General features: G+C 34.4%; 1 protein-coding gene across 3 annotated transcripts in view; it reads right to left on the bottom strand.

Annotated features, from left to right (window-relative positions):
• The window catches only part of LOC128985910 (serine/arginine repetitive matrix protein 4), a 136,001-nt gene that overhangs the window by 5,699 nt on the left and 112,358 nt on the right, over positions 1-17,944 (bottom strand). For 2 of the 3 annotated variants that reach the window (XM_054405891.1, XM_054405893.1), the window contains 2 exons: positions 17,765-17,896; positions 11,781-11,933 (listed from right to left, as the gene is read on the bottom strand). In XM_054405891.1, the coding sequence (XP_054261866.1) occupies positions 11,781-11,933; positions 17,765-17,896 (285 nt within the window). Of the gene's footprint in view, positions 1-10,854; positions 10,975-11,780; positions 11,934-17,764; positions 17,897-17,944 lie in introns of those variants that run through there. The other variant, XM_054405892.1, reaches the window with a different exon arrangement.

The following is a 17,944-nucleotide window of genomic DNA, read 5'->3' as shown; positions in this document are numbered from 1 at the left end:
TTATGTTTAATTTATATGGTTAAATCCACAAGCCAAAAAATTAAAAAGAAAATTAAATTTACAGTTGAATAAAGCCTAGATAACAACCATGAAAGTTTATGTTCTGTTATATGAATGGTACATATGTGAGTAATAGCATATTTCACTACTATAGTCACGAAAGTGACCCATTTCCGGGTGAGATAGTGTTTTACATGCGAATCAAAAGTCGAAGACGAGCATGTAAAACACAATCTCGCCCAAAAATGGGACTTTCATGACGAGTTTTGAACGATACATTTTATCACGATGAAAAAAAAAACTACTTCATCAAACTTTAAAAAAATTATCTGATATTTCATTATCTATTTATTTTTAGAAACGACCATTATGAATCGTAGTTTTATACATTTCTTAAAACCCACTGTTGATTAATAAAAGTGATTACAGAACATTTTGGATATTAAATTTATTCCTTATTTTTTTGGCCAGGGGGTGCATGTGTATCCTCTTGTGGGCGCCAATGGTAGTTTTTATAGTAAATGTATGTTAGTGTACTATGCCACATACTGTATTTGTATCTTCTCTAGGCCTAGCTGGTGATATTCACTGCTAAATTCCCCAGCTTTAAAGGATAGACAATATAAATAGGAGTAAATAGATGGAATATTAAAAAAATGTTTGTTGATGCCATAGTAGGCCTGCATGAAATCTAAAATACTCATGCACATGCATTGTTACAAGAAACACAGCTAAAGAAATAAGTGGTCTAATATGGAAATCATGCTCGCATTTTGTCAAGTAAAGTTGTTTGAGATTAATGTGAATAAGCTTTTCATTTTTGAGGAGTCAAGTGCCAATTAAATTGCTTGGGATTGTCTTTATTTATACTGATTTCATAATACATAAACACAATTTTAAGAACACAAGAAAATAAAAGATTAGTTATTATATGTGATTGACAAGAATATAATGTAAGTGTCCCTCCATAATCTGGCTTATGCGGGCAAACGGAAGGCCAAATTTGAGAAAAGTCCGGACCATCAAGTGACTATTTAAGTTACTGATTAAGAGTGACTATTAAGGATTTGAGACAACTTCAGTTCTTGGAAACAGATCCTCGGTCTTTTTCAGAGGTGGGCTGCCACTATTTAAACTGGATAAAACCACAGTTTTTTCAGTAAATAAAAAAAAGTGTGAGTAAAGCTATAAACTAACCTAACCCAAACTTAGTTTAGTAGGTACAGTAATCAATGTTGTTCATTATTAAAGATTATAGATGTATTCTGCCTTGAAATTTACTTTATTATATGCAGTTACATACATACAAGCAAATACTTGTGAAGTATATTAGTACATTAAGTACATTAGGAAAGCCAAGCTGAATAGTTTTAGTTACCTGGGGAAACAAAATAATGGAACGCTGTTGGTTTAGCAAGCAGTAATTATTTTAATATCTTACCTGATACTTGAATTTAACCCATGATTAAATATGGGTGAATTTTTTCTTCGTAGACCAGTCTTATTTTCTGCCTTCCGGCCCCGTTGATAACATTCTTATTCATAACTACTCTTTTATATAAGATTAAAAGATTTTATAAAAGGTGATACTATCATTCTATTGTATGCATAAAACATAAGTTATTTGCAAAACTGTTGTGACCATATCTAATTATTTATTAATGTAAGCCCAATTTTAGCAAAAAAGTTGTGAGCGTCATAAGGTCGTAGAAAGATCAGAGAGATCTATTTTCAAGGGTCTAGGCATAAAAATTTTGGGTATGTTTTTTAATTCATTGGTAGTATAGTCAAAGAAAGGAACAGCGATAAATTATATGGTTGTGACTAATACAGAAATTACATAATCAAAAGTGTTGTTTAAAGATACTAATAGTTTAAAAATTTAAAGTTAGTATCGTTAGATGCATTGCACGACGTCCAATGATATAAGTCAGTGGCATGACGTCCAAAATATAATTCTTGAGCTACGGTATCACACGACATCCAATATAAAATATTTGACTGTGTTGCACAACGTCCAAATCTCATTATGTACAAAAGTACAGTAACTACTATAAACATAGTATTTCTACAAGCTCTGGGCGTCATGAGATTGGTCGTCGTGAAACAGGGCAGTTTACACTCTTAAGTAGCAGCTGCACCACGTCCAAAGCCGCTGCCAGTTGCACATCTTCCAATAGCTCAGCGCTGTCACACGACATCCCTAAGAGTGTAAACTGCCCTGTTTCACGACGACCAATCCCATGACCAAAGCTTGTAGAAAGACTTGGTTTCTTGCAGTTGCTGTACTTTTGGACATGGTGATATTTGGACGTTGTGCAACAGTCGAATAGTTTATATTGGACGTCTTGAGACAGCTCAAAAATGATATTTTGGACGTTGTGACACTGACTTATATAATTGGACATTGTGCATTCAGCAACACCCTCATATCGTTATAAAAAAAGGTTTAAATCATTAAAAAATAAGCCACCCCCACCCCCTAACCTGTTAAAGGGGTTAAAAATATTGTTGATATAAAAAATTTTGGAACCTATGTTAACAATCAATTCCTCAAACAGAATATTTCTATCTGGGCTATTTCGATTAAAAATACAGATTTCATTCCATATTTGTGAAATTGGTGATTTTTAACATACAGTAAATCAAATTTTGGAATACCTGCCATTTTGCCTAGGGATGAGATATCCACCTCGGGCTTGCGTCATTGTGTTTCTTTGACAAATCCTTCAAAATGAGGGATTGCTATTAGAAACAAATAAGTCACCCCCTTCCCCCTACCCTGTTAGGGGGGTAAACAAATATTTTTCATGTAAAAATTTATGGAACCTTTGTTGACAATCAAGGCCACAAACAGAATATTTCTATCTGTTTCGGCTTAAAAAATACAGATTTGTTTCAAGACTTAATTTACACACTATATAATAAGCAAACATTTATTCCATTGCACAACACTGACTTTAACTACTGTAATGAGTAAAGCATAAAAGTTCTAGAACATGTAATTTTTTTATCACTGGTTTTGGTTAGTATCTTTACCCAACCCGCCATGTTAAACTTCCCTATTCCAAGCGTGATGTAAACAAATTCTTTACTTCACGAGTGAACTAAAGTTTAAAAAACTCACTAGTTAAGTAATGAAGCCTATTTAAATAACATTGAGTGCTCAACTTAAGAAATATACCTCTATGGAGCCAACAACGTTCAACGCTAGAAATCAGCTGTGGGCTTGAATTTTATTGTTATGCTATAAAGAATTATCCTAACCTAGCTTTCGTTTGTAAAAGAACGTTACTTTTAGAAGATGAGTGAAATGGATAATGAAAAATATTGTACGTAACCCCCTGTATATTGTCGGGTGAGGTAAAATCTTGTACGTTACACGTTACGCAAGAGCGTGTTTACATCACTTAGGTAAATTATGCAACTTGCTTCCGCTCGTTGTACAACATTCACCTGTATAATGTAAAAACGCTCTTACTACACTTGTAAGGTTAAGGTAGATAGCTATTCTATTATTTTAGAGTTAATTTCGAGATTTGTGCTTTAATGTTTGGTTATAAAACTAGGGGACAGTTATTGTTTATGATTAGATCGTTTTGTTTGGTTGGACAAGAAATGACTGAAATAACAAGAAACAAATTGTCAACGAAACACGAACCCTACAGTGCACCAAACGGAACTAACAATAAAATTGTCTCCAGCTGATCCATAGGCACCACCTATGTGCACGTTTTTTTTTTATGAGAAATCTAGGAACTTTCCTGTTAAAGGGAACATTCATTATTATCGATGATTTTTCTCTCGATATATCGATATTAACAAATTGAAACATATCAGCTGACAAATACGGTAATATATTGTTCAGTATCAAGAAACAATAATGAAATGAAACTGTTCTAAAAAAATAACGTAACATAACTAACCAAACTTGCTGTGTAACATTCCATGTTTAACTTGCCTTTTCTGTTATCAAAAGGAATTTTTAAATAGTACATCAAGTTTGGTTGGTTATGTTAGGTTAGCTTAGAACAGTTTCATTTCTTAATCCATATAATAGACTATTTTAGCCTAAACAAGATCAGTTGTCAATAATCTAATGTAATGGATAAGTTAACAAAAATATCGATATATCGAAAAAAAAGTCGTCGATAATAATGAATGTTCCCTTTAATAGGAAAGTACAGAAATCTACTAAGGTTTGTTTTATCTATGGTAATATATTGTTGTAACACTATTACCTACCGCTAACAAAAACAATCTTCTCAAACTGTTTTTAAAGGATACCATTGCTTGAATTAAAATTAACAAATCAGGATATTAAGTAGATAAATTTTTATCTAAATGGAAAAACAACTCATTCACTTGTAGTTGAGCGTTTTTAACTTAGCAGAAAAGCCCCAATTGACAATAGCTCAATTGTAACACTTGTGCTACATCTAACATTAGACAGATTCATCCTCATTTTCAATACTTAACTATATGTATTATAGTATGTATCCAATATGTATTGTATACAGGGTGAATTTTAAATGAGTTCCCCCCCTACTTTTTTCTACATTTCTTAAGATATCATCTCCGGACCACGTCAGATTATTGTTGAGTAGTAAGTACTTCATTTTGACTGGGTATACATTTTTGGCCGCCATCTTGGATCCGCCATATTGGATACAAAGTTTTTTTTTCAAATGTAAAGGTAGGGTTGTGACCCATTATTTCAAACTAGAATTGTACGCTGATTACAATGCCGCAATTAGTTTTTAAAAATCTTGATCCGTTCTAAAGTTATGAGGACTTTTTATAACTTTATTTGGTACTTTCCTGTTAAAGGGAACATTCATTATTATCGATGATTGTTTTCTCGATATATCGATGTTTTTGTTTTCCGATCCATTACAAATTGACAACAAGAAATGGAACTGCTCTAAGCTAACCTAACATAACCAACCATACTTGCTGTACTATTTAAAAATTCCGTTTGGGTTTGAATATAAAAGGCAAGTTACAAACGCGGAATTTTTAAATGTTACAGCAAGTTTGGTTAGTTATGTTAGGTTATTTATTTTAGAACAGTTTCATTTCATTAATGTTTGTTGATAGTGAACAATATTTTTCGTAATTGTCAGCTGATATGTTTCAATTTGTTAATATCGATATATCGAGAAAACAATCATCGATAATAATGAATGTTCCCTTTAACAGGAAAGTACCCTTTATTTTTAGCCCATTTTAACATTGTGCATTAACAAACTAAGACCATAATCTCAAAATAGTGCTAGATAAAGATAGGTATACACCACCATTCATTGTCGACATATTTTCACTTGGTTATGACGGATGTAGTTTTTCAGCCGCCATCTTGGATCCGCCATTTTGAAATGTGATCAATTAATTTAAATATGAAGGTGGTGTTGTGACCCATCATTTTGAACTACTTTTTTATACTGGACTCAATGCCGCAATCCGTTTTTGGTTATCAAGCTTTCTTGATGAAATATTAAAATACTCTTATTTAAAATTTCAATATTTCAAAATCCAAAGATGCAAATGAAAAACGGATTAAGGCATTGAGTTCAACATAAAAAATTAGCTTAAAATTATGGGTCACAACACCACCTTCATATTCAAATTAATTGATCACATTTCAAAATGGCGGATCCAAGATGGCGGCTGAAAAACTACATCCGTCATAACCAAGTGAAAATATGTCGACAATGAATGGTGGTGTATACTTATCTTTATCTAGCACTATTTTGAGATTATGGTCTTAGTTTGTAAATGCACAATGTTAAAATGCGCTAAAAATAAAGTTATAAAAAGTCCTCATAACCTTAGAACAGATCAAAATTTTTAAAAACTAATTGCGGCATTGTAATCAGCGTACAATTCTAATTTGAAATAATGGGTCACAACCCTACCTTTACATTTGAAAAAAAAAAACTTTGTATCCAATATGGCGGATCCAAGATGGCGGCCAAAAATGTATACCAAGTCAAAATGAAGTACTTACTACTCAACAATGATCTGACGTGGTCCGGAGATGATATCTTAAGAAATGTAGAAAAAAGTAGGGGGGGAACTCATTTAAAATTCACCCTGTATGTATTGTAGTATGTATCCAAATAATGGTTGTGATAATTTACCGACCTTTCTTCTATGTAAAAAATAATGCTACAATCCCTCTGTTCCATCGAATAGGATTAAATATACAACACATTTTCACCTCATGATTTCAGAAAACAGATTATAAATCAAAGTAAACACAAAACCTACACGATATATAATTTGCAAGTGAATTTGTTGTGATTTAATGTTGATGTACAAAACGTATTAAACACACAAAAAGCCTAGAACCTGTGGCCAAAACTTTTTGAGAGACAAGTACTGTATAACTAAGTCTAGACTGGAAAACACAGGTTTGATAGAGACCCTGTTTTACAAAACAGATGGCGAAACATAAAAAAATTATCTTTTACAATTAATGAAATTGTCTTACTTAAAGTCAAATGACAGTAAGCCTAATTTCTACAATTGTCACGTCACAATCTGAACTGCTACCATTCTTACTGAACTCTACCAATCTCAACAGTGCAAAACAATAAGAACACAGGCAAAATAAATAAAAACATGTGCAAATAAAACTTGACATTTATTCCACAAAGAATACAGGCACACATTTAAAATAAGCTTAACTGAATAACAAAATAAATCATATAACACAAAGACAGTGACAAGCTCGATATTGTTGCCTTATCAGAAGAAGAGTGTGTATTTTAATTAGCATATGTTTGCAACTGCCTGTTTCTAGTTTACAAACACATTGCTGCTACTGTGACTGCCTCTAGAGAGGACACATTACATGCATGGACAATAGGCTTGCTACTAACAAATAGCTAGGCTATTTAAAAAATTGTATTGTTATGAGAGTTTGCTTTATAAATGTTGGTCATTTGTAATATTACTTTTGTAGTAAAGATGATCCTACACAATTTCTCAGGCTAGTTAAAATCAGTATACCCATTAAGATTAACACTCTTCTTAAGAAACAAATCCTCCAATACACAAATTTGAACAACAAAAGCGCCTACAATTATATTTCAAACTACAAAACTTTACTTTAATATATAAACTACAACATAGGCATGCTATGGTGGGGAAACATTCAGTCAGTCTTTAAACAAAAGGAGGTCTTAAAAGGTATGACACTTTTATAGGAAAGAGACTTGAAAATTAAGAATATAGCCTACAAAGTCTTTGATAATAACTAGGTATAGCTCTCTAAACTCTTCTGTACAAATTTGAAATAACTGGGTATGATTAAAAACCAATAAGATAAATAGAACCAAAACCAACCTAATAAGAGTTTGGTAACGAAAAAGAAGTTAACCCTTAAAAAAATCAATTTAAAGCTGCAACAATTTAAACCGTTCTTTCATTACTTTTAACTATTTACATAAGACGAAGTATTTACAACTAAAGGTACATTACTCAAACTCTTTAGAATATGAAATTTTTTTTAGAATTGTAATTTGAAAGTTATTGCTGTGTATAACAAGAAAACATTTACTCAGGTTAATCTGTTAATTATGCCTACATTGCTAACATTGCTTTCATTTTCTTTAATACCAGCCTAGTTTTGAAACCTTTATACTTAATACAGAAAGGGTTTCCTCTGTAACAACTCTTTTAACTACATAATCAAATCTTACGATTTAAAAGTCATTTTAGAGTTTATGAACACTAGCGCAATTAGTAAACTATAATATGCATCGGCGCAAACATTATTTGCAGCTGATCAGAAATATTTTGCAACTTTATTGAACAGGTTTTCTATTATACCACTCACTAATTTTACCATGATTTAATTTTTTTAAACAACTCATTTTTGTGTATTTCATGAAAATAAGAATAACAGTACATTATCTAATCGGTAGTATTATTGCAGGAATGGAACCAAAAAGGTAATTTCCTTTAAGGTAGGGATGGATGGGTCTCGAAATTTCGGGAAATTTTAAATCTTGTTCTACGAGAAGAGATTTTAAAATTTTTTAAGTTTAACAATTTTAAATTTAAAAACATTTTTAATTAAAAAAATGGATAAAAACTGCAAAGGCGTTTTTATTTAATTATTAATTCTTTAAATGGAAATATTCCTTCAATTGTTTAGTAATTTTTTTGACATAGATAATGATGAGAAGTTTTGTTAGTGTAAGCAGTGTGAGACATGTTTTACTACTGTAAACATAGTCAAAATAAGTCACTCCAATATCATTCTAAAAATAACACAAGAAAAATTGTTACTTGATACTTAACTAGTTGTTAACTGATAGTTAACTGTTGTTTTAGACTTGTAAATTTGATATTTTTCAAAGTTGAACTATATAGTAACTGATATCTCTGTTTCCTTTGCCGAAGAGTTATTTTTAATAAGTTAGGCCGTATTAATATTTTTTTTTACTGATGTTTTTAGTAATTTTTTTTTTTTATATGTTTGTGTATAATTATTATTTTATTTATTTAACAAGTCTGTCATAAATCAGTAGGTATTTAAAAATATTTAAAAAATCTGGTTAAAATGTGGAACGTGCATTTCCCGTTATGTATGAGAAGGGAAATCCCGTCTCAAAAGTTTTATGAGAAATAAAAAATCCCGTCTCGTCTCGAACTAAAAATCCACTGTCGTCCATCCCTACTTAAAGGCTTTACCCACCCTAGCCTTTAATTTTTATTCTAGATGGTCATTTACACAGTCCACATGTTGTTGACTTGCTTTATAACAGGTTTAAATGCAAAATGTAATCCAACAGCTAATGAACTGACCTCCAGTAGATAGTAAACAAGAGTCAAAACAGTTTATGAAAATTAATTTTTCACCACACTAAGATGCTTTAGCTGTTTTACAGACGTTAATTGGAGGCTATCATCTGTTTATTTGGCAGCTACTATTGCTGTCCAGGATCGAAATGCTATATCATTTGGAGCCTGAGCTGGTTTTTTTATGGCCTTAGGGTCGTAAAGCCTGCTGTTCGCTTATTTACTTTGAACATCAATGTATATTAAATACACAATCGGTGTCCATATGCATTGCAATATACTTGTTTTGTAGTCACTGCTGCCTAGCGACTATTAATTATTATTTTTGCTGATTCTTCTATTTTTCACATAACCTTAAAGTAAATAGTTGTGTTAAATGTTATGTTAGTGTGCATTTATTTTCGTTTTTATGGTATACTCTGGATCACTGATTTTTACAACAAAAGGTTTAAATTACCTGTGTCCGTCATGTGATCCTAGATTCTAGTTTGAAAACAACAATCCTAGAAAACTAGATACAGGTAGTTTAAACCTTTTGTTGTGCATTTATTGCATATTTTGTAAAGTGTGGTGAAAAATAGCATTTGTACCATGGGCTGAAAGGGTTTTGCAGTGCTTAATCAATTGCAGCTCTACGATACGTTTGCGCTGGCAAAACCTCATTTTTGGCACTAGGTACAAAATATACTAGGGATGGACAAGTCCTGAAATTTAGGGAAATTTTCGGGGAAATAATATTCTCGATTTTCGGGACGGGATTAAATTTGATTTGGGAATTTTTCAGGATGGGATTTGATCCGATCGTCGGCAAATTTGCCGCTTCGCAAGTGACGATGACGCCGCTATCGCGAGAGATGTTCACGGTAGTTCCGCGAATGCAGGAGGCGAAGTCATTTCGACGACCGCGCACTGTGAACGTGCCGTGACCGCAGAGTCTTACCGATCACACCGTGACCGCGAGTCATCTCGATGATCGCCCTGTGACCGCGGAGTCATTTAGACGATCAGGCCGGGATCGCGGAGTCATACCGACGATCGCGTCGTGACCACGGAGTCATACCGTTGATCATTCCGTGACCGCGAGTCATACCGACGATAACGCCGTGACCGAGAGTAATTTCGACGGCAAGTCACAAGTTTCTATACCCGCTGTGACCGCGGAGTCATTTAGACTATCACGCCGTGATCGCGGAGTCAATCGCGCCGTGACCACGGAGTCATACCGTTGATCATTCCGTGACCGCGAGTCATACCGACGATCCCGCCGTGACCGTGGAGTCATACCGACGATCACGCCGTGACCGAGAGTCATTTCGACGGCAAGTCACAAGTTTCTATACCTATACATTTTTAACCTTTTTATGGTTTTGATAGATCAGTGCCACAAATGGTCAAAATTGATTTTCTTTTTTTTCGTAACAGCAATACTCAAGACTTTCTCTTTATGCACAGAAAAAAATCCCCTCCTGTCCCGTCCCGAAAATCGGGAAGAAAATAAAAATCCCGTCCCGTCCCGAACTAAAAATTTGATCCCGTCCAGTCCTAAAATATACAAATAAAAAGGCTATTTTTTATAGATACTAATAACCTAATAAGGTAGGTTAATCACTATTTATGATATAAATCATCTTCAATTAACAAATTTTAAATATTTAAATTAGTAGTTTTATTATTGTAATAATTGTCTGAAAAAATCAATCGTAATATCTTATTTGCATTATATGATTACCTTTTTCGTCATTGTATTTTTTCAGCTACGGAACTAAGTAATCTTTAAAATGTAAAAATGTATTGTATAAAGATTTTGGAAGGTACACGTTGAGGAAGGCGTTGTTGGTATACCTTGGAGACAAGTTTTGAACCCTATTAAAATTTGCAATCTGCACAAGCAATTCTCGTTTGATGTACATCAAAATAATAAATAATTTCAGAAATTCAAAACTATTTACATTTATTAGTTAAAAATACATAATGACGAGATAGTTGAGACAAAACTAATACACAGCTATTTAAAATCAGAGTTGAAGAAAAAAACATTCCTTCCTTTGAATTAATAGCCATTTATTTAAATTAAAGACATGACTGCTAATAGAAAACTATTTCTGATCATCACTACTTGAAGACGACAGACTTGATGTTGATGATGAAGAACTGCTTCTCCTGATAAATTAAATCAAATTAAACAATAAAGTAAAATAATAAAAAAAGACTAACCATACTATTTTTTAAAGGATTTTAGAACATTGATGGGCCATTGATATCAAAGGGTTGCCACTAGAGATGCATTTAAAACTCATTTTTCATTCAGGTGTTTAGCAATATTACTCAAGTGCAGGTACGTGCTTATAGCATTTTCAAGAATATTTATCTTTAACAACCCCCCCCCCCCCTCCCATCCATCAGACCAACAATGCAGTCACTAATCACAAAATCCCACAGGATCGCTACATCACATTAGTGCCAAGATGAATAAAAAACTGCTCTTACATCTCACTAAACGGTAAACAACACATTGGTAGAGCTGCCAGCAATTGCTACAAAATACTCTTAATGCTCCTGGAAATTGCTAGGAGACACTGCTAATTAGTAGGTGATCTCCAATTATTATACAAGACCTATACAAATATAGGACTAATGGAAAAAAACTATCACCTACATGAAGCTTTTAATGGTTAATTTAAATTTATTGGTAAAAAAAATATGTGCTCAGTTATTAATTATCAAGAAATTCATGGTAAGTGGCAACCCTGTTAGCTAAAGAGAGGAAAATTTCTATATAAATTTTGATCAAAGGTCACAAGTAAAACAAAGTGTACTCATATACATAACTGGAGAGTTTCTATCAACAGTTAGTTAATTCATGGGACAAGGGTCAAGAAAAAAAATGCCAAGAGTAAAAACATAAAATATTGAAGAAAATGTGCTCTTGACTACAAAGTGATGAGGGATGGACACAGTTAAGCTACCTGGTTATGCGACGGCGGTCTAGAAAGCTGGGGGAGCCGCGACGTCTAGGGATGGAGGGAGAACGAGAGCGAGATGACCTGGAGCTGTCAGAGTGAGAGAGACTGGGAGACCTGGACCTGCTGCTGCGACCCACAGCAGACCCACTGCGACTCCTGCGACAGCAGCCACAAAACTGTGAGACTTTTCATAACATTAAACAATAAATGGTATAAGCAATCTGACACGCTCTCCCATTTGCTTATCAACAACCTTTATCATGAGTAAGCGATGGGAGTAACTATGGTATTTATAGGGAAAATAAAAAAAGTTGTAATAGCTTTTGAACCGTAATTTTTACGAAGTGACTATTCACACGTTAAAATTACGTCACAACCCGTTGCAGTTCCAGTTCCAGTATTAAAAAATCATGCAAAGGGAACAGTTACTTTTTTCCACAATTCTATCGCTCTCGAACACCATTACTGCAAAGATACGCTAATAAGCCAACGGCCTCAGCGTACCGGGCTGATAGAATCTTACCAGAGGCATTAACTTTTTGTCTAAGATTTAGATTAGAGTGTGACTACATCTTTTGTTAGAATTTGAGGCATTTATAATTTTATTTAATGAAAAGTACTAGCCTATTTTTCGATTAGTAAACCTTCATTCGATTTTTTCATTATCAGCAGGTCTGGTTAGTTTGGTTAGGTTATGACTAGGGATGGTCAAGTCTCGAAATTTCGGGAAATTTTAAATCTCGTTACACGAGACGAGATTTCTTTTTGGCCGAGATTTTTATCGAGACGGGAATAAAAAAAAGAAAATAAAAAAATTAAAAACGCCTGCAGAAAGTCAATGCAATACCCGCAATACAGGAGCGTGTTGTAGTTGCGTTTCCTTTGTGAAGGCGTTCTTATTTAATTAATTCTTTAAATGTAAATATTACTTTAATTATTTTAATAATATTACTTTAATAACATTTGAGAAGTTTTGTTAAGTGTAAGCAGTGTGAGGAATGTTTTGTTACTATAAAAAGTCAAAACAAGTAACTATTTTATAAAAATTAATATTGCTTTTATTTTATGATTTATTTTATTTTAGGATAAGTTGAACTCTATCCTAATTGATATCACTATGTTTCCTAATCGTAGGCATTTTTAATAAGTTAGGCGTGATTATTAAAAAAAGTTATGCTGATGTTTTTTAATAAAAGATAGTAAATATTCTTGCCTATTATCATTATTTTTGTATTTAAACAGTCATCTAACAATGTTACAAAATCAGGTAAAAATTTTGAACGTGCATTTCCCGTTGTGTATGAGAAGGGAAATCCCGTCTCGAAATTTTATGAGAAATAAAAAATCTTGTCTCGTCTCGTCTCGAACTAAAAATCCAATCTCGTCCATCCCTAGTTATGACAGTTTAATTTTATAATAAAGTATGACGTCATGGATCTACGGACCATCAATATGAGGTTTAGAACAGTCTCATTTCATAATCAGTATTTAAGTTGCGGGCAGAAAACGTGAAGTTTATTCCATCCCTTTCGGCTAATGAGGTTTAGAGGTACCACCGTTCCTAATACTAGGTTTTTTTTGTGTGCAACCTGTTACTAAACAGTTATAAAAGTAACTGGATTAGTAACGTAATATGGCGCCATTTGGAACAGACATGCGCAGTGGAACAGACATGCGCAGTAGCGGCGAATAGCCTCTGCCTAATTTTTACAGCAATGGGAGGTTACACGATTTTGTAAAGAATTATTAGGACCATATTAGACAAATATAAATTTAAAAAAAAATTGATTTTTCCGTTTTTTTATGGCTTTTTATGGGAAAATAACATAAGTTACAGTTACTTTTGAACTGTAATTTTTACAAGAATGGGAATTGTACCATTTTGTTCAGAATTTAAAGGACTATAACATACTAAATTTGTACCCAAATCGTTCATGCCATTGTTGGGAAAATTAGATTCTTCTGTTATTTTATGGGTTTTTATGGGAAAATCACCATTAACCTCTTGAATCCCACAGACTCGTATACGCCTCCTTACAGTAGCCCCGCTGAGAACCCACGGGCGCGTATACGTGTCCGCGTGCAGTTTGAATTTGCCGCGCTAACTACGACTACAGGAAGAAGAATAATATGCCGTGTTTGGCACACCATTCTATTCAGGGAAAAACGGTGATTCTCGTGGTAAATTTTTATTTGCGCTAGCTTGATATGCATCACTGCTGCGATGTTTAGAAGTTAGAACTCAGCTGACGTTTTGTTGTGTGTTGTGCAATTACGTATATTGATAGTTAGTTTGAAAACAATGAATAATCGTGTTCTCTTCAAGATAATAAAATTAGTTAATACTTAGATGATGACAGGTTGAGTGATATATCGAGAGTGGATTATTACGACAATTTTGATGACAATATTAGTGTTCAGTGCGTTGATCGTGATGAAGGGTTAGGCCTAACAGTGGATGATGTTGGTATAACCTCAAAACCTGATTCCCTGATAAGTGGTGATTATATTTCACATGATGACACAACAAATATTGATAGTACACTTGAGTCCCGCTAATCCGAACACGGTTAATCCGAACGTCAGCTTAATCCGAACACATTCCCGATATTAATTTTAATAAATTTGCACTATATAAAATACAATGGGAAAGGTAAAACATCTTGAAATGAAGTATAAACAGAGTAATCAATTAAGGAATACAATGGTTTGTTTATTACGTAAAGTTTAAATTTACAAATCGTAATAAAAAACAAATAAAACAAAGAATTATTTTGTAAGAAATATTGCACATACCGTACTGAAAAATTAACTTTGGTTAGGCCTACTTGTTATTGGACATGAAGTCCCGCATTGTCATTTGCTGCAGTTTAGTAAGTCTGTTTTTTGCCGCGTAGTTCCGCCATTTTCTCATGAACATCACGTCTGCAGGCGTGGCAGTAGACTGTTGTTCTAAGTAGCGAAGGGCAAGGTCAAGCGCTGCAGCTGCCTCATTGTGAGTCACTTTCTCCTCTCCTCCCCCGCCCCCTGGCTCGTCATCACTACCCTCCCCCTCGTCTCCCTGAACATGATCTTGCGTCACTGCTGCTACGATGTCATCGTCAGTCAGAGTCTCTGCACTAGTACCGTCTGCCGCCATCCATTCATCCACGTCCTCTTCTTCCGCGTTTTCACAACCGGGAATGTTTCGAATCATTGGTAATAAGTTAACTGGGTCATTTTCGGTAGGGGTTTCTTCAAAATCTAACGATTTCCACAACTTTTTCCACGATTTTCTTATCGCCCCAGTTGTCACATTTTCCCAAGATTCAGCTGCCCAATACACAACATCCTTTACGTTCGTTTGTTTAATTTTTTGAACCAAGGGAATTGTATCATCTTCAATTAGGGACTTTAAAAAGTGTTTGCGATACTTAAGCTTCAGAGCCTGCAAAACCCCCTGGTCCATTGGTTGCAATAATGGCGTCACATTTGGAGGTAAAAAGGCTGCCTTTATTTCGCCACATGTTAGTTCGTCGACATCTGGGTGGGACGGTGCATTATCTAGCAAAAGAATAGCACGTGGGGGAATGTCATTTTCTTGGCTAAACCGTTTAACAGATGGTACGAATTGGTCATGGAACCATTCTTTAAACAGTTTCCCGTCCATCCAGCCTCTCTTCTGGTTCCTGTAATACACTGGAAGTGACTTCATGTTTATATGCTTGAAGGCTCGAGGCTTAGCAGCTTTGCCTATCATCATAAGAGGAAGCTTATGGTTACCAGCAGCATTGGAACAAGCCATAATGGTTACTCGGTCCTTACACATTTTAAAACCAGGAGCACGACTTTCTGATTTAGAGGCCAAGCTTTTAGTTGGCAGTGCTCTAAAATTTAGGCCGGTTTCGTCGGCGTTATATATCTGTTGGGGGGAATAATTTCCTTCGCTTATTAAATTGTCAAATGAAGCAAGGTATTCCTGCGCTGCAGCCTGATCTGAGGAAAGTTGTTCACCGGTGACAGTTAGCTGCCGAATACCATGACGTTTTTTCCACCGGTCAAACCAACCGGTGCTGGCTGTGAAGGAACTGTCGCCATTTAACAGATTGTTCAACAGAATTGCCTTTTCTTGAACGATAGGTCCACTTAAAGGGGTTCCCCTTTCCCTTTCTTGCGAGAACCACAGAAAAAGCGCTTCGTCAACTTTATCATACTGCGACTGTCGCGCCGTTTGCCGATTTTCAAGGGTTACCTCTGAAGACGTTGTGCAATATTGTTGAAGTTTCGCGCGGTTTTTTTTCCAGTCGCAAATTGTAGCTTTGCCAACGTTCAGCTCTTTCGCTAGTTTAGTCACACTTTCACCATTATCCAAACGTTTTAAAGTTTCCAGCTTATCTTTAAGAGTCAAAGTGTTATGTTTACGTTTGTTAGACATTGCACTTATCACACTAAAAACCCGTACACACGCAAATCCACAGGTGACTGACCGCACTACGTAAACAAAAGCAGACTAGATCAAGGTGTTGTTGTGTTGCGATTCTGACAATTAAGCTAGGTGTATTGGTGAGGGGAGGGGGGCAGAACGGGGCAGACGTGTAGGCTACTGTGTACAGTCTCGGTAAGCAGTGCGTGCAGACGTACAGTCCGCACGCATTATCGTCACATCATACACGTCTGCCCACCCGTTCATATCGCTCTACGCTAGTTGATTGTTGACACGCTAGATATTGCACAACTGATGCGCTTATTTAAGTTTAACTGTTGTTTTTTTAATTTTGTTGTAGTAAATGGACTATTAAAATTGGTTTTTGTGTATTGCTCGTTCATATTACGACACTACGACCCCTTAAAATTGCTTCCATTTTGATTATTTACGTTATTTCGGCTAATCCGAACAATCAGCTAATCCGAACGGGGTTCGGTCCCAATTAGTTCGGATTAGCCGGACTGCACTGTACATGTATTATATGTTTCTATGTAGGGAAATAAATTCTCTACAAAATGTATATAATAAGTAAAAGTTTTATTTGAATAAAATTTATCTTGTCATTTTATTGTACTTCATTCTGTATGTACGGCCTGTGAATTAAGTTGAATTGTTAATACACATTCTTTTTCAAACACCATATTTTATTTCCTGCAGTTTGACCATAGAATATCTATTTTAAGAGTGACATGTTTTTAAGAGTAACGGCTTAACCGATCATATTGTTATATCATAACTTTGATCAACTTTGCATTTTCTTTAATTATTCAAACATTAACAAAAGGTGAAATATAAATATCTTAGTAAAATCTGGTACTATTAAACAAAGTTATCAATCAATCATTCAATAATCAGTTATTATCATTTTTCAAGTTCAGAGTGTCACATCACTAGCAAATTTTAAGAAGGTTTATCATATAAGAAGTGGTAGAATTAAGTTCAAGAAGGTGATTGAAGGAAGACAACATCAGATCTCTCACGATCCCACATACGGACTTCTGAGGTATTTTTATTATACTGGCCTACACACCTAACATCAAAACTTCCACTGTGCAGGCTCTGTGTGATAAATGTCTTCATAACTTCAATTTAAATTAAATTAAATTAATTTAAACCCCACCTGGGGGCAACTTTTTGTGTTTTCACACCTTTATGGAATATTAAATTATATTCTATATAGGGGTGAAGTAACTTGAATTTGCGGAGATTTAGCCTATCAGATCAGATTAATTATTATTTATATTTTTTTCTCCTTTACAAGTAGTAGGTAGTGTCTTTTTATGTATGAGAGGAAGGCACACCAAACCGTCTTGAAGGGTTAATATCACACAGCAAAACTATAAAACAAATTAATATGCCTATAAATTAATTATATAAATCCGATTATTATGATTAATCTAATAACGGTTCTGGGTTTTCCATACTGTGTTTTCTATCAGGAAAAATTTTCCTTCACTTTTTGATTGTTAATTGGAAGGTTTGTTTAAGTAGTATTATTTGTGTAGGGATCTGTATTTTTTACCTGCTAGGAGACTTGTGGATGCTGGCAGACTTGGAGCGTGACCTTGACCTTGACCTTGACTTGCGACCATCACTACTGCTGCTGCTGCTACGTGATGATGAGGAAGAACTCTTCACACTCTTGGGTGAGGAACTGACAACACACATTTAAGTGGTTAGCTATAAAATACAATTCATCTTT

The sequence above is a fragment of the Macrosteles quadrilineatus genome, unplaced genomic scaffold (assembly GCF_028750875.1).
Source record: "Macrosteles quadrilineatus isolate MER2022 unplaced genomic scaffold, UCM_ALF_1.0 Scaffold_2__2_contigs__length_208266976, whole genome shotgun sequence".
In the NCBI taxonomy this organism is placed as follows: domain Eukaryota; kingdom Metazoa; phylum Arthropoda; class Insecta; order Hemiptera; family Cicadellidae; genus Macrosteles; species Macrosteles quadrilineatus.
The sequence above is the reverse complement of the archived record's forward strand: the minus strand, read 5'-3'. Positions and strand labels throughout refer to the sequence as shown.